General features: G+C 44.3%; 2 protein-coding genes across 2 annotated transcripts in view; one reads left to right on the top strand and one right to left on the bottom strand.

Moving 5' to 3' along the window:
- Nucleotides 1-21,749, bottom strand: part of MSRA (methionine sulfoxide reductase A) — a 504,699-nt gene that overhangs the window by 364,836 nt on the left and 118,114 nt on the right. The window lies entirely within an intron of this gene.
- The window catches only part of KIF13B (kinesin family member 13B), a 158,118-nt gene that overhangs the window by 59,581 nt on the left and 76,788 nt on the right, over nt 1-21,749 (top strand). The window contains exons 6-11 of the mRNA XM_056853957.1: nt 791-971; nt 3,875-3,962; nt 7,845-7,979; nt 10,165-10,277; nt 11,557-11,668; nt 18,649-18,861. Of these exons, the coding sequence (XP_056709935.1) occupies nt 791-971; nt 3,875-3,962; nt 7,845-7,979; nt 10,165-10,277; nt 11,557-11,668; nt 18,649-18,861 (842 nt within the window). The remainder of the gene's footprint in view (nt 1-790; nt 972-3,874; nt 3,963-7,844; nt 7,980-10,164; nt 10,278-11,556; nt 11,669-18,648; nt 18,862-21,749) is intronic.

The raw sequence follows: 21,749 nt of genomic DNA on the forward strand, positions 1-21,749 counted from the left end.
TTTCCATTAATTCCTACTGTGAAAGGTCAAGGGGCTACCTTTCTCAGGGCCTGCAGGCTGTGGTTAGTTTGGGACAGCAGGGGGTAGTCTCAGCTTTGGAAGAGCAGTCCTGACTTAATGTCTGCCGCTCACGTGGAGGAGTGGGGAATCAAACCCAGTTAAGAGTGGTGGTTTGGATCGGTGGAGTCTGATCTGGAGAACTGGGTTTGATTCCCCACTCCTCCACATGAGTGGTGAAGGCTAATCTGGTGAATTGGATTTGTTTCCCAACTCCTACACATGAAGCCAGCTGGGTGACCTTGGGCTAGTCACACTCTCTCAGCCTCACCTACCTCACAGGGTGTCTGTTGTGGGGAGTGGAAGGGGATAGTAAGCCGGTTTGAGTCTCCCTTGAGTGGTAGAGAAAGTCAGCATATAAAAACCAACTCTTCTTCTTCTACACCATGCTGGCTCATTAGATGTTCCTTGCTCATCAGTTTGAGATGGCTTGGGTCATTACAGTGGTTTACTTGCACTCTGGAGCACAGGGAAATATGTACATCAGTATATTAATGTCTGTGGCAAGGATGTATTTTTGTTGCGGAGCTTTTCCCATGAATTCAGAGCAATCTGCTGCATCTTCTCATCTTAATCGCGTGCTTCTTTCTTGCTTAATCTATTTTAGGAAACATAAAGCACCCCAAAATTTTCTTCCTTTGTCCTATGGTTTCTCTCCTTCTCTCTCCCCTCCCCTTCTGCCTTCCCTTATGTAGCCATCCTAAGTATCTGCTATTCTGTCCCTTTCGTTCAGGGTCTGGAAAATCTTTCACCATGATGGGCACGACCGACCAACCTGGATTAATCCCTCGGCTCTGCAGCACCCTCTTCGAGAGAGCTCAGAAAGAGGAAAATGAAGAGCAGAGTTTCAAAGTGGAAGTGTCCTTCATGGAGATTTACAATGAGAAAGTCAGAGATCTTCTGGACCCAAAGGGGTAAGGGGATGGGATGGGATGGGGGAACCTGTGCCAGGAATTAAGTCTACTAGGCAACCGAGTAAACTCGGTCACTTTAAGGAAATGGAATTCTGCCTGTCGTCCTATGGGCTGAATTAATCCACCTCTCTCAGAGTCAAAACAGGCACTCATTTTAGATGGAGGGGCCATGGCTCGGTGGTAGAGCATCTGCTCTGTATGCAGAAAGTCCCAATCCTAGGCATCTCTAGAAACTGACTGACTGACTTGCAGGAAGCAACGTTCCTTCAGCATAAGTGTGTATCTTGAGGCTGTTGCCTTCTTTGAAAGAATTCTGTGCTCTTTGCATAAAGGTATTTTAATATTGTCGCTTAGTATTTTTTTTAACTTTCTTTTTTAATTCTTTGAAGTTTTATGACTGATTAAATTGTTGTGGTGGGATGAAGGGGTGTCAAAGAAAGAATCCCTCTAGGATTTCTTGGCTAATAGGATGATTCATAATTTTAAGACTTCTGGTCATCCTATTGATTTAATTTGATTGATTTGATTAACACCGCCAACATTGTTTACCTAGATTTCAGTAAAACGTTTGACAGGGTTTTGATGGGTATACTGTAGGACTCCAGACTGGACTCTAAGATAGTTAGGTGGAAAGAGAACTGGTTGGAGAACCACACCCAACAAGTAGTTGTCAGTGGTGTTTCATCTGATGGGAGGGGGTTGTCCAGTGGGGTGCCACAGGGCTTGGCTCTGGGCCTGGTACTTTTCAGTATTTTTATAAATGATCTGGATAAGGGGGTGGAGGGACTAATTAAATTTGCAGATGACACCAAATTGGGAGGAGCAGCAAACACCACAGAAGATAGAGATAGAATTGAACGAGATCTGGAAAAGTGGGAGGATGTGAATAAGATACAGTTCAACATTTGGGTAACAAAAATGAGAAGCATGCATACTGGATGAGGGATATACTTCTGGGTGTGTGTGAACAAGATCTTGGGGTACAGGTGGACTGTAAGCTAAATATCATGAGTCAGTGTGATGCAGCAGCAAAACAGACTAATGCGGCCTTGGGGTGTATCAACAGAGGCATAACATCCAAATCGCAAGATATCATACTCCTGCTGTACACCGCATTGGTCAGACCATACTGGAGTATTGTGTGCAGTTTTGGAGGCCTCACTTCAAAAAGAATGTGGACAGAATGGAGTGGGTGCAGAGAAGAGTGATGAGGATGATCAGGGGCCTGGAGACCAAGCCCTATGAGGAAAGGCTGAGGGTCTTGGGAATGTTCAGTCTGGAGAAGGGGAGGTTGAGTGGGGGACATGATTGCTCTCTTTAAGTATTTGAAGGGCTATTACTTAGAGGAGGGCAGGGAGCTGTTCCTTTTGGCCGCAGACTTGCAATAATGGGTTTAAATTATGGGTGGAAAAGTTCCAACTGTATATTAGGAAAAACGTTTTTACGTAAAAGTAGTTCAGCAGTGGAATCGGCTGCCTAGGGAGGTGGTGAGCTCCCTCTCACTTGGCAGTCTTTAAGCAGCAGCTGGACAAACACTTGTCAGGGATGCTCTAGGCTGATCCTGCATTGAGCAGGGGGGTGGACTAGACGGCCTGTATGGCCCCTTCCAAGTCTGTGATTCTGTGATTGACAGTGTAAGTGTGGAATAGGTTGAACCTGGGGACCTTTTGCATGCAAAGCATACCATTGACCAGTAAACAGTGTTCCTCCCCATCACAAGTGGTGCTTTATGGTTCACAAGACAATGTGGGGGCATTTAAGTTAATTCCAGCCATTCTTATTTTTAAGAACCAAATGCAGAGTTAATCTTGTTTGATGTTGAAATGAGGCGCATCCTAGATGTTGTGCTGAGTAAGTTCTGTAGGGCTACCTTAAATGTTTCCATGGATGTGCCTGCAATACTTGTCATATATAAATAGAAGATAACTTCCTTGCACGTCAAGTATTTGGAAGGACATTTCATTAGTTTTGACACTGAATCAAAAACCTTGCTGATTCCTACAGAGTTTCCCCAAGTAGGAAATACGTTCCCACTCCAGATTTACTAAATGATCTGAATTTGAACTTTTGGAGCACAGGGATTAGTTCAAAAAAGGAAACTTCTGTCAGTTTGACAATTCCTTTCCATTCTGATGGGTTTTGTTTTTTATCCACTTCAAGACTTTGGACAAACGCTGCGTGATCTTACTGAATAAGTAATCAAAAAAATATTCCTCATAATAGTTGCCTTACACAAACATCAGTCTTGGAAAATCTTAAAGCTGTTCCTCAGTGGAACAGGCTTCCTCGAGAGGTGGTAAGCTCTTCTTCCCTGGAGGGTTTTAAGAAGAGGCTAGATGGCCGTCTATCAGCAATGCTGATTCTATGACCTTAGGCAGATCATGAGAGGGAGGGCATCTTGGCCATCTCTGGGCATGGAGTAGGGGTCACTGGGGGTGTGTGGGGGAGGTAGTTGTGAATTTCCTGCATTGTGCAGGGGGTTGGACTATATGACCCTGGTGGTCCCTTCCAATTCTATGATTCATTGTTAGTATTCAGAGGAATTTATAATCTGTATCTTGTTCTTCTTTTCCCTTCCCATTGCACCACTGTTTGATAATGTTCAAAGGTATTTATAATCTGTATCTTGTACATCTTTCTCCCCACCACCATTTGTGTTCTGTGTATGTTGGGCAGCCTAAATTACTGTCTGCAAGCTGGGCTCTGAAACACATTGGCAAAACAAGACTTAACCTGAAATATGCTGTGCAGCAGTCTACCCAAAATTAAGCTCCTTCAGGTCCCATGAACTTTGATAGGAGAGATGTAAGCATGGATGTTACCTTGGCCAGGATCAAGCCCAACATTTGTGCATTTAAAAAATAAATGAATGACCTCTTGTTATCTCTGTGTTTTCCAAACAGGAGCCGCCAGTCTTTAAAAGTCAGAGAGCATAGCGTCTATGGGCCATATGTGGATGGGCTTTCAAAACTGGCTGTCGCCAGTTACAAGGTAAAGAAATACCTAGCTGTTTTGAATAAGATTATCTTCTGGGGGTCTTCTATCGCACTTGCAATTCAACCAGGCCCCTCTCACCCATAACCACCTCGGTTTGCCAGTGCCTTCCCCAGTCGTCTTCCCTTTACCCCCAGCAAGCTGGGTACTCATTTTACCGACCTCGGAAGGAGGGAAGGCTGAGTCAACCTTGAGCCGGCTACCTGAAACCGACTTCCGTCGGGATCGAACTCAGGTCGTGAGCAGAGTTTGGACTGCAGTACTGCCATTATACAGGCAATCTAAACAGCTGTACCACTTCAGCCTGCAGGTCAGGGTTTGCATGGTGGAATGCTCCCTGATGTAAGCAAAACCCTCTGCAATTGGGAAAAAAGATGTCCAGGAGAAGGGTACTAGCCTAGCCTACTAAGCATATGTAAAATTGGGGGACAGAATTGGGGAGGGGCTGTGGCTCAGTGGTAGAGCATCTGCTTGGCATGCAGAAGGTCTTAGGTTCAATCCCTGGCATCTCCAGTTAAAGGGACTAGGCAAGGAGGTAATGTGAAAGACCTGAGACCCTTGAGAGCCGCTGCCGGTCTGAGTAGACAATACTGACTTTGATGGACCAAGGGTCTGATTCCGTAGAAGGCAGCTTCACGTGTTCAACCCCCTCCCTCCTGAGCCTTTATAGTTCTGAAACAGTTTGACAAGGCGAGCATCGGTTGGTCTAGTACTGCTTGTTTGTCAAACCATGATTAGTCTGTCTGGCCTCATGCTGTGCATATGCTTGGCTGGCAATGGCCCTTCAGATCCCAGGCAGAGGCCTTCTTTTTCTTTCTGTGCTTTTGAGCTTCGCTGGAGATGTCAGCCAGGGACTGATCTTGGACCTTCTGTGTACAGAGCCTGTGCTGCTACCGTTGAGCTGTAGCAAGGCCCGCGGTGAGAGCCAGCCTCCTAGCCATCAGAAGGCTTTTCATTTCTCTGCTGTGCTACTGTGGATCTGATGCCACCTCTCAACAATTCCCTTGAGGTCATGAGCCGCGCTTCAGGATAGCTTGAAATATCAGTAACAGGGCTGCTGAGAAATAAACCATGGAAAACTGAGCTCCGCTACTATGCCCCGCATCTCCCAGGTTAAGAACTGCCTCTGGCATGCAAAACTAGCATTAAAAAAAAGAAAAGGAAAAAGAATACTGGCTCTTTTAGGGCTAAGCAAAGTTACTCTGTAGAAACAGAAGATTGCAGCAACTGTCGCAGGTTTTCAAACTTCTTCCCAGAAAAAGAAAATCTTGCAAAACTAGTTTAGCAAGTAAACATGCTGAGCCTTTTGCAAAAATGTTAATGATAACATTGATTGCATAAGAAGGGGGCGGGGGGGAGAGGCGGGAACCGAATGGCCGTATTTCCAGCTCCATGGTAGGAAATCAGTTGTATGCATCAGTGGGCGGTTAATAGCATTTTGCTGAAATACATCTCTCCCAACTTTAAGAACAGTGATGAGAAAGTTCTTGCTTTCGGGACAATAGAACGAGCGCTACCTCGCTTTTAAGGCTGTTGCAAGGAAAAGGAAATAGTATGTGTGAAGGGCTTTGAACAGTTGAGACATGGTGTCAATGCTGCTGCTTTTAATAATAATAGTAATAATAAATTGTGCAGAGGACCCCAGGTTAGTTTCCCTGTTTCTCCCTTTAAAGGATCTTAGGGAACAGGGCTGGGAATGTCCTTTCCCTGAGGCTCTGGACTAGATGGGCCTGTGGTCTCATTCAAGGCAGGTTGTTCAGTGGATGTTCAGAAAGATGCTTTGTTAAAGGGATAGGGACAGTGGGCTGTACCACTGTGTACAGTCTGTTGCTGTAAGTATGCTTCTACTGTGTAATTTCTGCATCGTTTTAACATGCCATGTTTAAATGCTCATGCTTTGTTTCAGCTGTTTCAGATATCTGCTTGTTTTCATATTTCTGCAGTCCAAACCCTATTGCATTGTTTATCATTCAGAGATAGACACCATGCTATTAAGACAGACACTTCCCTTGTTCCTCTCCCCCCTCCCCCCAAGACGTGAGTGTGATATCTGTGCTTCTGTATTGCACGGCTTGACTGCAAATAGTTTGGGGGACCCCGGTACCATTCCTTATAAAAATGAAGCAATGAGTGAAATGCAGAAAATCCCAGCTCCTTTTCAGATTGTTCAAAAGGTATTTTTACAACCTGAAGCTTTGACAGCAAGCTGAGTCCACTGAGCTGTGGCTGCAGTGTTTTCCTTTGCTGTGAATAAACATTTTGTTTAGCCAGCCAACTTAACGAAATAGAAGGAAGAGAATGTACAGCTTCCCCTGCCAACCCAAGCATGCTCAAGGGCAAGCCGAGGGATGACATCAAGGCATGCTTGTACTTACATGGAGCAGTAGCGGTTTTCTGTGCGGCCTTAAACTGGCGTCCAGCGTCTCTCTAAAGCAGTGGGTGTGCAGTCTTTTGTTGATGATGCTTCTTGCTAGCACACATGTACTACTCTTGAAGTGTTCAAAGTCCTTCTCGTATATTATCTTCTTGTAACCCTTACGTGTCCTGACCTGGTTGACCCAGGCTAGCTTGATGTCATCAGATCTCCGAAGCTAAGCAGCGTCAGCCCTGGTTAGTAGTTGGATGGGAGACCACCAGGGAAGTCCAGGTTGCTACACAGAGGCAGGCAATGGCAAAACTGCTCATCTCTTGCCTTGAAAGCCCAATGAGGGGTCGCAGTGAATTGGCTGAGACTTGACAGCATTTTCCACCACCGATCCTTATACAACAACCTTGTGAGGTAGACCAGTATTATCGTTCCCCAAATTGCAGGTAAGGCAGCAGAGACTGAGAGAGAGGGAGTGGTGTGCCTAAAGCCAGGCACTGGAATCATGGAAGAGGTCACGTTCAAACCAGGGACTCCATGATTTATAGCTCACTTCCTAAGCCATTATCCTCTCACTGTAATCCTAAAGATACTTTCCTGGGAGTGAGTCCTATTGAATAACATGGGACTTAGTTCTGATTAGACCTGCTTAGGATTGTTCACTTAATCACTTCTCAGGATTGACATTTAACCTCCACAAATTTTCTTTCTCTTTTTTCCTCCTGCTCCCTCCCTCCATGTAATATCCAGCTGCCTCATGTGGGAAGGAGATAGCTGAAGGCACACCCCATATGCTTCTTCTAGAGCAGATGAGAGTTTCCCCATCTTGTGTCCCCCCCCCCATTTGTTTATTTATTCTATGCCTCTTCTTCAGCTTCCTACTCAAGGCAACTTCCAGTTAAAAACCACAGCATTAAAACATAAGCCATTGGACATTAAGCAGCAGAAATACTGTCCATAAAACAGAAGCATTTTCATGTGTCGTAACAGTTTTCCAGGTATAAAAGGGTATTTTTGTTGTCTTTGGGGGGGTTGAGTCGAATCTCTTAAAACCCTATGATGTTCTTGTTTATCATCATCCTCCCCCCCCCCCAAGCTTGGCCCACTTCTTGAGTTTATTTTGCTAGGATGTTTTTAAAGGGTGTGGACCCATCTGAACAATACATTGCAGAGAGCTTTTAGGATGAGACAGAATGTAAATCTAAATGTATTCGATTTCTTCCCTTAAAAACAGAGTGGGGGGGGGGAAAGAAAGGTGGCACAACATATGTAATTCATTTCAATTAGGACTGAAGCTCACAATCCACCAGTTGAGAAACCACTGTAGTAGAGATCGCTGCTAATATTGGAGATCTCTTAACACACATTCACTGTAGAAAATAAGGTGTTTGCCATTGTGTAATGCATGAAGCAGCATCAAGTATTAGAACATTGATCCTCATATTTAATCTGATGAGTAATAACGGGGTAATTTGTAGTTTTTAAAAGCCCTTTCTTTTTATATTTCACTTTAGGACATAGAATCTTTGATGTCTGAAGGCAACAAATCTCGGACTGTCGCTGCAACCAACATGAATGAAGAGAGTAGTCGGTCCCACGCGGTTTTCAAGATCATCCTCACACACACATTGTACGATGTGAAATCAGGGGTGAGTGAGTTCTGGAATACTCACCCAGGAACAAGGAGTAACATCTCTGGGGCTCGTTGCATGCTCCAGAATGTGATTTACATTATGGTTTTGTTCCTTCTGACTGTAAGGATTACCCTTCAGCATTAGAACAGATCTAGATTCTCCTAGAAGATCCAGAAGTAGTTGCCTACATCCCAGAACAAAGATTCAGACAGTCCCTACCAACAGGCCAATTTACCCTGAAGTGGCTTCATAGGAGGTATATTTATATTCAGAGTTATTAACAACAGACAAGTGAGAGGGAGGGAGGGAGACATTACAAAGAGTTCAGCTGGAAACAATAGCCAGTCAGAGAGAATTCAGTCTATTTAGAATGGGTATAGATAGATAGGTGGGTACAGTAGGATAAACATAGAATCAGATCAAATCAAGGAATGTGGTGTGGGAGACATGATAAGCAGAACTAATTAACAACCATAAAGTGGTGGATTCATGCTGAGCTATTAGCATCGATAGTGAGTGAGGAAACCCACGTCCCTATTCAAGCCTGGTGTAGAGAGTATCAAATCTTTTGATGAATCCTAATACAGCACTTTTGCATTGGATTCCCCATTTGCAGGTCTTCGTGTAGAAGAACATTAACCTTTAGATCCAGTTTTTATTCATTTACTGTATTTCTAGTCCACTTTTCTCATTGACACTGTGTAAGGCAATGTGGTCAATAGGATGAGACATCTAATAAGCAATGTTAATAAGACTAGGATCACAGCAACCTGAAACAAAGCATAATGTATTTAGGCCTATGTTGAACAAAGTGGAAAATAGTATTACATCAGTAGAAAATAATGCATTGAGAGCAGGATTAATAGATACAGCAGGAAAATATATAAAGCTTCTGACAAAGGGAGCTATGACTCTCAAAAGCTTATATCCCAAAAACCTTATTGGACTCTAAGGTGCTGCTCAAATTTAGCAAACAGATGTACATGCTTGGCATTGGACTCTCAAAGGTCCATGCTGGAATAAATGTTGTGAGCCTGCAAGGTGCCTCTGGCCTTCTGTTTAATTTGTCGTTAGTAAACTGTTCCGCGTTCTGTCACATTTGCCATCCACTTAGTGCAAAGCACTGCTATTCTTTGGTCTTTGGGAGGAAAGATTATTGTAAGCCACTTTGAGACTCCTTTCGGTAGAGAAAAGCAGAGTACAAAAACCAACTCCTCCTCTTCTTCATTTTCTAAATGTAATATTCAACACTTCAGTATTTATTTCTACCCGAAATAAAGCAACTATGTTCATTTACATTTGGATGTTCATCCTTGGGTATGTATTTATTGATGTTCATGGTACTTTATAGACTGCAAAAAGACTGGAACTAGAACTCAGGGCACCCAGTGAAATTAATGTGTAGTAGGTTCAGGACAGACAAAAGAGTGTAATTCACACAATATATAATTAACTTGTAGAAGTTGCTGGTGTGGAATGTAGTGGTGGCCATTACCTTAAATGGCTTTCAAGGGAGATAACTCAAGTGGTTGCAGGATAGGTCCATCATTGGGTATTAGTCATGACGGTTCAATGGGGGACCCATGTTTGGAGGCAAAGTAACCTCTGAATGCCTGTCACTTGGGGGAGGCAGTAGCTGAAAGTTACCCAGTGAGCTACGAGGCAGAAGAGAGATTTGAATACAGGTCTTGTAACCTCTAACCACTAAACTGCATTGGTTCTGTAAGACTGCAAAGATCTGTCCTTTTTTGCCTGTGTTACTGAGTCATCTCTTCCCTCTGTTCGTTTTCCTGAGCACATCTGATAAGCTCCGCTTCCAAATTAGAGACCGGATAAACCGATGGTTCCCAACATGGTGCACTCCAATGTGTTTCCGGATGTCCACTTGATGCTTGACTTGTTGGCAGGACCAACAAAACATAATATTTATTGGATTATCTCATGAGTATGTGTAAACTCATCAGTGCTTATCAATTGAAACACTAAAAAAAGAAACCAGAATGGTTGCTCTCTGCCAGTTGACCATCCCAGGCAGGTGCATCTCAGCTGTAGTATAAAGGAAGCCTTGCGGTGATGCCCTCTAACCTTTCTCCCAGAAGTGCCCCCAGACTCAGCTGAGTTAGGGACTCTTGAGGTAAACTGCGTTAAATATGAGTGGATGGGACCTGTCTGTGACAAGCCCCTCTCTTTCCTTCCACAGACATCTGGTGAAAAAGTGGGCAAGCTGAGCCTGGTTGACTTAGCAGGCAGCGAAAGAGCAACGAAGACGGGAGCTGCAGGTGACAGGCTGAAGGAAGGAAGCAACATCAACAAGTAAAGTTTTCTTCATAAGGAACCAGACGTTTTCCAATGATCCCCTAATAATACCTGTGCCCTGGTATCCTTCATGCCTTCAGCATGAGAACTATGGCAATGGAGAACCACACTAGGCCTGGTGAGGTGGCTGTGTTGGTTGTTCATATATAAAGCAGAGGCTGGAGGATGGGGATTTGACTTTAAGGGAAGGCCCGTATCTAGCAGTTTGCATGCAGGAAAATCCAGATCCAGTCCCTGGCATCTCCAATGAAAAGGGTTTAGGCTTCTTAATCTTTGGAGAGCTGCCTTCCTTTCAAGTTGTCAGTAGCGGACCAGTGGCCAGTAGAAGACAGCTTTTGAATGCTGTGTGTGTGTATGAGTTTCAACATAAAATGAGGCACAAGAATGAAAAGAGCTGGACCATTTCCTGCCCCCAAAATGGCGTCCAGAATGAAGTATACAGAGGCTATAAGCCCATTACCCTAGTACAGTTTGTTTCAGAAACCGTGACTTCTATTTCATAACTGGTACTGTTGGATAGAAGGGAATCGGGATGGAAGGCCATGGCACAAATCTGTACTGGTTCCACAGAAATTATATTGGAGTCTGGACCCCAGACATTGTTTTCCTTTTGTTAGACTCTGATATAAGCTTGGGGGGAAAGTATTTGGCATGAAGTTTCAATGAAAATTGAACTTGGGTGGGATAAAAGTGATCAAAACAATGGAGAAAAGGAAGGTAAAGCAGTGATGGAGAGAGGGTTTAAATCCCCACTTACCCCTTTTGATTAAAATTAGACATATGCATTTCTCATTGGGTATGTGAAAATTGAGGATGTGACTGTTGCCACCATTTCCAGTGTAGTGCTGAGGAAAAAAAGAAGTAGGGCTGAGATTTCTGATTTCAACTGAATGAAAATATTACCTCTTGGTACTTGGATGAGTCCTTGAAGACAATAAGACTTTCCCTCATTTTCAGCTATCCAGTAGTAAGAAATGGTCATGCTCCAAAGAAAGAGAACTGACAGATTTCTCTGTCTTCAGAGCAAGTTTTCTCCATTCCTTTTGTAGTTCTGTACAATCACCTGTTGGGTGTTTGTGACTTAACAGTAGGTGATATTGCTTCCCGGTGCAAAACGCCAGTTGGGCGGATTTTATCCCAAATACAACTAAAATGCTGCCATTTGTCAGGGTCCAGATGCAACTTTGAACATTCTTCCACTTGCAGGGCAGTCTGCTTCCTGATAATAGTCATAATGCAGTTTTAAAACACGCGTTTTCTTTTCCTCGCCCTACAGGTCACTCACTACTCTTGGACTGGTTATTTCTGCCCTTGCGGATCAGGCTGCCGGCAAAAATAAGAACAAATTTGTTCCCTATCGTGACTCGGTGCTCACCTGGCTTCTCAAAGTAAGTCCAGGATTGTTTGACATCTCCATATAGCAATAACAGCTTCGTTTATGGTCTGCCTGGCTCACTGAGACTCCGAGGCAGGTTAAAAATATGAAAAGCAACCCAGGCAGACAGCAACGACCTCCAATAAACAATGCAGTAGGACTAGGCTCACAGAATTGGAAAGCAGTGCAGACAAAAAAACAGTCTAAGGTGATAAAACTGTCTTGGGCGTGACACACTGCAATGAAGAAGGGGTTATAAAGGTAGAGAACTGCAGTGAAAAATTGAGGTGATACGAGCAATAAATATTTCAATACGCAGTGCTGTCCCTTACAGAAATGGCTTCCTGAGCCATTCCATTATACTACGGCTCTAATCCCTTTATAAAAATGCCCTCATGAAGATTTCTTTTCTGCACTTTTCTTTTCTGTCTTTGATAGACATTTGGGGGGGGGGCTTCCTGACCTCTCCTCAGACGGGCTTCCTCACGTGGTGGGAGCTCTCACAGAGACTGTATGCGAGCAGGCAGTCGCCACCCGTTTGCAGGGTGCCACCTTCAGAAGGCTTTGCTCGGACTTTCCTCAATGGCATGGTTTATTTATTAGTTTTACTTAGAACCTTTTTATTCCCTTCTCTAGAGCCTGCCTGAGGCAGCTTACAACATAAAAACAAAAAGCAGAACAACAAAAGATGCTAATTGAAGTGATGGTGAGCCTGTTCAAAAGTGGGGTTTCCTATAGCACTGGGTTCCATCACTCCACCAGGGCGCCGGTGGTTTTTGCCTTCCCAAGGACAGCTGGTCTTGCCTCAGCCCCCTGTGCATTCCCTGCCTTACTCAACCGTTGGTGCAAATACATTTAGTCTCCTTCATGCTCAGATGTTCTTCATTGGTGGAGAGAAGTTGGCTTTTCTCTCTTGCCTTTCAAATGACTTGCTTGTCTCTTGCAGGTCCCTGTTTTCTTTATTTCTTTATTTATCGTATTTATAGTCCACCTTTCTCACTGAGACTCAGAGCAGATTACACATTGCAAGTCAATGCATTCAATAGGATGAGACATCTAGTAACTAGAGTGTAGGTAGATACAATCAACACGAAGAGACAACTGATGAGCAATGTTACCAGGACTCAGATTACTGGAATCTGAATAAGCGTAACCTGATAGGCCTGATACAGAGTGTGGATATAATGAAGAAAAATGGTACTACATCAGTAGAAAACAATGAAATGACAACTAGATAATTCATGCAGCAAACTGATAATATGTGAATCTCCCCCTCCATGTTTGCTTGTTCCTAATTGGCAGTGGCCTGGGTCTAGACACACACCCTGCTGTTTGATCATGAGTTCTTAACATTGCTTTGCCTAAGTTTACCCAGTGTCCTGGTTAACTTCAGAGATTTTGGCTAAAGTGATTAGCTGTTAAGTTGCACTCAGCAGGGAGAAGGTAACGAAACGTGTACCAATTGCAGGTCAGGGGGAAGGGTTGGAGGAGTTCATAAAAGCATTGGGTTGCAAAATGCAGCTTTGTGTCCAGGAAAGAAGTCTGACTAGAAGTTGGCAACTGCAGCCCTTTCCTTGGGAGGGATTGAAACAGAATGTGACAGGAGTTCAGTGGAAGCTCAGATTGGCTGATGGTTCAATTATAGCCCTGTATAGATGGCATTAATGTTTTCTCCAGGGTGGTTTTCTCCAGGGTGGTTTCAGGCAGGCAGAAGGGTGTCCTTAGCCCCTGGTAATTTTGCTTATCCCTGAAAGACGTGGTAATAAATGCCAAAGGCTTGAGTTTGGACACTTTTGTTATTCAAAGGAATTTAGTAATCTGGGAAGTTGCTGTAATGTGTGACATTTTATAAGGCAAGCATCCGGCTGAGGGATGTGTAACTCAGGCTCATACCATATACAGTTCCATTTTTTTCTTCTCATTTCATCATTAAAAAACAAACACCCAAGCCCCTTCGTTTTTAATTTTTATTTTACTTCGTTTATACCCCGCCTTTCTCCCCAGTGGGGACCCAAAGCAGCCTACATCATTCTCACCTCCTCTGCTTTTTCCTCACAACGACAGATAAAGTAGGTTAGGTAGGTTAGGCTGAGAGTATGTGAATGGCCTCAGGTCACCGAGTGAGCTTCCTCGGCAGTGCAGAAAATCGAATCTGGGTCTCCCAGGTCCTAGTCGATCGCTCTAGCTACTACACTGCACTGGTTGTCTTCAGACCTGAGGAACAACGTGTCTGCCCCTATCCATGCCTTTTCCTGATTAAAATCCATCTCCCCAAGCTGTCTTTTCATTCATCAGTAGAAAAATGTAGGGAAAATATGATGACCCTTTTATCTTTCTCCCCATGGGAGAAAAAGCTGCTTGGGGGTGATTTTTGATCTGAAAAGTGTATGGGGGGAAGGGGGAAAGGACTTTTCTTGGTGCACACTTCCCCTCTTCTTGGACTCACAGCCTGTCCAAGCTGAGTTCGGCTTTGGGTGGAGGGAATGCGTAATATGTAGTTTGAGTCTCAGAAATGCAGTTTAAGCAACCGTCACTTCTAGGGCTGTGTAGGCTATTAGGAATTGTGGTTCTTGCTTTCGGCTAAAAAGTCCAACGGTTGAACAGGGAACTTACTCGGAAGGCCCCAGAGGCCAGGGCTGAAAATAGATGGTGCCAGGCAACATGTTCAAAATCCTGATAAATATTATGAGTTTTCTTTGTACCCTGGCACCAGTAGGAAGTATAATCTTTAAATCTGCACCCCTTGATTGCATTTTGCCAACCCTGTGCCAATGGATTGTTGGCTGGATTAGTCGTCTTGCACAATTAATCAATTCTGTGCCTGCCTCAAGTATTTTGAAAGGTCTAAGTTATGCCCTGTTTCAAAGGTGAATTCTTGGACACCTTTCTCAGGCTGCTTCTCTTGCTAAGGAGCCAGAGCTTGCCCTTTGCCAATCCCTTCCCACACTCATCCGCTTTCCAAATAGCTGGCTAGCCTTGTTGAAGAACTGCAACTTAAAGTGTTGCCTTATTTATTTCCAATTAAGTAAATAAAGTGTATATATAAATTTAGCTAATAACAAAGTTTATTCATTTCAACTTTATTTAATTAAACTTTATTTACTTAATTTATAGTCTGTCTTTCTAACCAAAACTCAAGGTAGATCACACAGTTAACATCAATGAAGCAAAGGTAGTATAACGTGTACAACCAACAGTGAGTAAGGCTAGATTACAACATTAGGGAACAAGGCAATGAAACAGTATAATATGCACTTTTTTTGCCATTGTCACAGCTGATTTACGACGACCCCGTAGGGTTTTCATGGCAACAGATGTTTGGAAGCTTCTGTGGTGTGAGTGGGGATTTGCGCTCAAGGTGAGGTGGGTTGAGAAGAAGGTGGTGAACAATCCCACATCCCAGTACTAGACACTGCTTGGATTGTACATCCAAACCGTGGCTTCTTAGGCTCTTTGCCCTGTGGAGATAGTAACGCTGACCTACACTAACAGGCTGTTGTAAGGGACTGTGATTTATTTATTTATTTAGAAAATGTACATGCCGCCTCGCCAGAGACCTTCTCGAGGCAGCTCACATAAGTAGAAACACAATAAAATAAGACAATGGTAAGAATTATTAGTAATAAAACAATCCATAAAATCATGAGCGAGAGAGAGAGAGAGTCCTCAGACTAGAAACAGATCTTAAAACAGCTTCCAGTTAAAAGCCTGGGTTGAAAGAGATGTTTTGGCCTGACACCGAAAGGACAGTAAAAGATATATACACTTGGAACCTGCTCAGTGAATGCTTGCGGGTGCAGGGCTCTCTAAACTCTAACCTGCCTTTCCTCCCAGGAGGCGTGGATAGGGGTTATTTTCATTTCACCTTCATCCCCTGAGCCATTTCCCTCAGATCTGGACCTGGATTTCCCACATCGAAACCAAACATTCCAGCTTTAATGAGGGCTGTTATGAAAAGCTTAAATTCGCCAAAACAATTAGGCTCACTGTAAAAACACAGATAGAAACAATGTTAATAATGCCCAGTGGCAGCGCTTGACCCAGATTTTGTGGGTTACTTAAAAGGAAGCAAGTCCTGCCTATTGCCGGCATATCTAAGCTATAAAATCTGCCCCCCCCCCCCCCCGTAATAGCCCTGCTACGCTTCTCCACAGTAATTTGTAGATGCGGCGTAGGCTTGGTGCTTCTATTCTTAACATATCTTTCAGAGCAAACAGCATGTTGTACAGGGTGCAGAAAGATGAAGTGGGGAGAAGAAAAGGCTTCAAACAGGAATTTCAGAAATACAGTAGAAATGCTACCCAGCACATGAAAGGTGAATCATTAAAGATAGGCTTTAAAGACAAGCCATTCAAAAATGTATAGCGATGTTTTAGATAAGGCCATCTTGGAAGTTAATCAAATTGTGAAAAACATTTTCAGGGAGCGGGGGGAGGATCCCTTTATATATTCACATTGTTGGATCTCAGACTGTGGCCTAGAACCCGGGGGGCAGGGGAGAGAGAGGGATTGCAAGTTCTGCTATTTTAAATTGCTACTGGGTGGGGGGGAGGATACATCTCCCTTCTTCTTGAGTCCCTGAGCAGAAACTCGGCACATGGGTGCTGGGAGGAGGAGCTGAGCAGTGCTGATCATTGCCAGCAACAGACAGACGAGGCTCGTTGGCGATGGACGCAAAGGGAGACCTCCTGTTAATGTTCACAGGCCTCGGTTAACACATTCTCTCAGGTAGGAGTAGAATGCACCCTGCTAAGTGGAAGAACCGCAACCTGTTCTGCTACCCGAGTGAGGTTGACACAGAGAGAGGAGGGGCTGTGGCTCAGTGGTGGAGCCTCTGATTGGCAAATAGAAAGTCCCAGGTTGAATCCCCGGTATCTCCACTTAAAAGGATCAGGTGGTAAGTGAAATGAAAAGGACCTCTACCTGAGAGAGCCACTGAGTAGACAATGGGCCAATGGTCTGACTCAATGTAAGGCAGCTTTATGTGCTCAAGTGTTGGGGATCCAAGAGAACAGAAAGAGTTTATTTTGGGAGGTGGGAAAAGTTCCGATCATTTCAGATACATGGAGTTCACGATCATGCTTGACATAGTTAGTGTGGATGCCCTGTGGCACTCCGACCCTGTAGATTTATGGGAAAGCCATTCAGGTTCATTCTAGGCTGGTTTTACTTAAACAAAATGCAGAGACTGCAAGTGCAATCTACAAGAGAGGAGCAGAACTCATGGGCTGTGACAAAGGCTTGGGGTGCTCTGAGCTGGTTGGACTCTTGGGAATAACTCTGCTCTTCTTGCTGCAAAATGAAGAGTCCACCTGTGTCACCTAAAGGACTACTTCATTGCATCGGAAGAAGCCTGGTGCTAGGGGAAAGCTCATGCTGCAGACATTAGTGTTCAAGGTGCCAGGGTCTATTTCCCCTTATTGCTGCTACCACTTAACAGCCACTACACTTCTGGAGTTTGCTTGCAGTTCTGATTCCCATCCTTCCCTCCACCCCATTCTGAAATTTGCAAGTGCTTTGTCTTTTAGCGATACTGAATACATTTCTAAATGTCAAGAAGTCCTTCTCTTGTAAAGGATCCATCAAAAGCTATGTTAATAAATCTTTGTCTGCTCAGAAGAGGGGAAATGTGTCTCATAGTACTAAAAATGGGGGTCATCCAATGCAGTTGATCAACAGGTGACTTGGGGCATATGAAAGTGCATAGATACCTGGTGCATGATTCACCTTGAGCATCACTGCCACAATGCACAGTGTCTCTGGCTAGATGGTTTTAAAAGGAGGTTGGACAAATTCATTGAGGATGGTCTGTGTGTGGCGACTCAGTAGGGTTTTCCAGGTAAGAGACTAACTACTAATGACTAAATGGAGACAGAATACCAGTTGTTTGGGTCAGGGGAACTAAGAAGGTCTTGATATTCTGTTTTGGGGCACCCAGGTGTCTCTGGCTGTTGGAAGCAGACTTTTGGGCTGGCTGTTCTGATCAAACAAGACCGCTCTTATTTTCTGACAGAAAAACAATTAGCCAAGAAATCATACTTATTTACTTAATTTATGAATGAATGAGCTTTATTTGCCTGTAGCCATAGGCCATTACAAACATGTCAACAATTACCTCTAATAGTTATACATAATAAAAAAGGAAAATATTCTAAATTAGTAAAATGCAAAACAATGTTAGCTAAAAATTGCAACGAAACCCCCGCAAACCAGTAAAAGGTATCAATTGTTTAAAATCAGCTCACAGGATCGACTCTCTTAGCAGCTATGTTGGATCTTATTTTCTTTGCTGCCAAGGCAAACAGGGAGGTTTTATAGGAAACCAAACCCATCAGAGTCTGTTAACAAAAATATTAATTTCTCAACACTAGAGCAAGTATTTAAACCAGAAACCAACCCGGCAAGAAATTTAGCCCTACGTTGTACATACAGAGGGCAATCGAGTGTATAATCATGTAAATCCTCCAGAGCAGGCAATCCGCAAATACAAAAGTGTTGATCTTTTCGTATCCGACAATAGCGCCCAGCCAGTTTAGGCGTTGGCATTGGTAGAAACATAAAAGCTGCTCTAAGTTTTGGATTCGAAATACTGACTAAGGAGAGAGCTCTAAGGTGGTCAGCTGTACAAAAATTTAAATCAAGGGGGCAGTGACCGATTTCAATATCAGTGATCTTATCCACCAGAGAGTCAGGTTTATAGACCACCTTTCTCTGAGAGTCAAGGCAGATAAGACATACAGTAGACAATGCAGTAAGGCTAGATTACAAAATTAGAAAACAGTGCAATAAGAATAAGGTAATGCAATGAAGTGCAACTTATGGGTATACAGGAGAATGTAGAAGTTGTTTGCTCATTGGATGGCGATAACTTTTTCCACTGCCGCTGTGCTGCAAGCCAAAGAGCCAACTATTGGCTGCAAGCCATCAGCTCCCTGGGCTGCCACAACTGTTGTGAACTGCTCAAAAATCTTCTTCCTTGTTGCTTCTTCACAGGACAGCCTGGGTGGCAACAGCAAAACGGCTATGGTTGCAACTGTCAGCCCCTCAGCAGATAATTACGACGAGACGCTTTCCACCCTGAGGTACGCTGACCGGGCCAAGAATATTGTGAACCACGCTGTGGTGAACGAAGACCCCAACGCTCGCATAATCCGGGAACTGCGGGAGGAGGTGGAGAAACTCCGGGAGCAGCTTAGCAAAGCAGAGGTACCTCTTGCCAGCATAGCTTTACTCGGGCTTACAATGTTTGGTCCATCGGTTGGATCAATCAACTTCTGATTCCTTGGCAGCCATTTTTTAATTGCAAAGGAATTTAAATTATTTAAATTACAAGCATATATTTAAAAGCTGCTTGCTGGTGGTGGGTGCCATCTTAGAAGAAGCATTTCCCCTTTTCTTTCTCGCAGGAAGAAATAAAAATTCTCTTCCAAGAGGGTGGCTGCTGTTGGTATGGGCATGCATCTGTAACAGGTGTATGCTTACTTCCCTTTGGAATAGCTTTTATTTGGTCCTAAGGTTTGGTTGTGTGGCATAATGTCTAGAGTTGCCAGCTCCAGTTTGGGAAATACCTGGAGATTTTGGGAGTGGAGCCTGAGGGAGGGGTGGAGTTTGGGGAGGGACTCCAATGGGGTATAATGCCATGGAGTCCACCTCTCAAAGTGGCCATTTTCTCCAGGTGAACTGATCTCTTGTCTGGAGGTAAACTGTAACCCCAAGAGATCTCCAGCCACCACCTGGAGGCTGGCAACCCTAAATGTGATGCAGTAACTCTGCTGAAGTGAGGCATGTTTAAGTCTAGGCAGTGAGAAAGCAGAAGTGCCTCCCCACTTGTAAAGAGAATGCAATAAAGAAGAATGTTTATCGTTCAGGATTTTAAAAAATCGTGTAGTGAATGTTTTAACCTGAACAATGAATATTCTTCTTCATTGCACCACCAGTTCTCTTGCCTCTTAAATCTAGGCAGTGCCTGGATGGGTAGACCTCCTGGGAATCCCACGCAAGCCGCCTTGATGTCCGTGATGAAAGAATGCAGTAAATAAGATGTGCAAATGTATGCAAAATCCATATGACTAAACAGCAAACATTTCTCCAGTCAGGTGACAGCCCTGTAATTTGCACCTCTTTAAAGAGATCCCGTGTAGTTGTTTGGTCTTGCTGTACCTCTTGGCCGTGCATCAAGGGGTGTTTCAGGGCTTTGTGTATCCTTTAAAAAAATGTTTAGAAGTTGCTCCATGTTCTCAGATTGATAGCTCAAGCCTGACTCTGCTGAATACCTTCTAATTCCCTGATGTCTCAAGACTAGGGAAACAGGCAAGCCTAACCAAGCTTTGGTGGCCCACACATCATTTCAAAGAGACATTTTCTCAGGCTGCCTTTGCGGTGAATTTCTTTTTGGGCAATGAGGGGCAGGTTTTCTGACTTTGTCCCTCTTTGCCCCGATATATCCCTCTGTGTGTGCATTGTCCCCCATGTGCAAGTATTTATGCACAGTATTTATTTTTGCAACCTAGCACCCCCATTACTGGAATGGCTCCAGTCTGCTACTTTGAGCCTACTTGGCCTTAGAATTCAGCCTTTCCCTGCTCCATCGCAAACACAGAGGCTGCAGCTTGCTCTTCTATGCATTCCTGGCTGGGAGGAATTATGTGGCTTTTCTGCACAAGCCTGTGAATCTTACTGTGAGGAAGGGCTGCAGCTTGTTGTTACTACCCTGCACATCCACCCTGAGAAAATCCCCTCATAAAGAAGGGTCTGCAGTCTACCATTCATGCCGCAGTAGCTAAAAGGAGCCCCCAGGTTCACAGGCAATATATCTCTGAATGCCAGTTGCAGAGAACAAACAGTGGGGACGGGCTGCTGCATTCAAGAGCTGCTCGAATTCATCTGAGAATCATCCATGCTCTTGGGAACAGGATGCTGGATTAGATAGACCTTTGGACCTCGTGCAGCAATGTGTTGAGAAGAGCAATCTGATTCCCCCCCCCCTTTTGTGAGCGAGTCCACTGGTCAGGATGGGAGCAAGGCTCTGTGTAGTGATGATCCTGTGTCATAACAGAGCACTGTAGGGGAAGTGAGCATCTCTCTCTGCACAGCAACACTCGAAAGAGTGTTTGAGAGCGGCATTGCCAGGATGAGCTAAAGACAGACTCTCTCTGTCCTTGGGGAAACAGCTGGTAGGGATACACCCTAAGGTCTGACAACCATAGTAAGCCAAAGGTCGTTCTTGAGCTGGGAAAAGGCTGCTGTGTGTGAGAGTTTGTGGTTCTCAGTTTTATTCAGTCTCCACGTGACCTTCTGTGAGACTGAGGCGTTATTACAGCAGGTAACACCTGCTTAACTGTGGAGCTATGTAGACATCTACTGGTATAGTTGGACAAGCACGTAGTCACATGCAATGGCAAAATAAATATTTGTCTCCATTAGAGTAGTCCAGACTCTGATTTGTTCTCTGCTGTGTTCACTGAGAGACAGGTTCTTTGAAGGTACAGCTGCCAGGGGGTCAACTACAAGCGCCTTTTCTTTCCTCTGCAGGCATTGTCCCTCCCATGTAGCCATGGTTGTAGCCACGTTTGCATGGATGCCCCTTTTTTAAAGTGGTCCTGAGAACCTTGGGGAACCCCTGTCTGCTGCTCCCTGACATTTGTCCAGCACCAGCCTGGCGTCAGAATGCAGGCAGACCACGTCACCCAGAAGTCCAGTTCTATGCTAGCTTGCTTTAAAGATACTGATGCTTCGCCGTGGTGCTTGCGGCTATCACTCATGCCTCTTACAGTGTAGCATTTGATTTTCAAAAAGAGAGGGGCCAGGACTCACGGCATCCACCTTGGAAGTCCTGGTTCATAATTCTAAGTGTGTGCAATCACACAGGGTTGCTGATGCTGAGTGTTATATATAGCTGTCATGTAGGGATTCGCTCCGTTGGTCTCCATTCAGCCCAGAATTGGTGGGTTATCCAGCTGTGCTACCCGAGAGTGTTTTTGCTGAAGTTTCCAAGCGAGGCATGGGGCAAAGTTTTGAGCATGACTCTAGAATTTGCCTGTCGTAAGAAGCTTTATTGGCTTTCTTCAGGGCTCAAATTTAGCCGTTCAGAGCCA

Source organism: Euleptes europaea, chromosome 7 (assembly GCF_029931775.1).
Source record: "Euleptes europaea isolate rEulEur1 chromosome 7, rEulEur1.hap1, whole genome shotgun sequence".
Lineage (NCBI taxonomy): Eukaryota > Metazoa > Chordata > Lepidosauria > Squamata > Sphaerodactylidae > Euleptes > Euleptes europaea.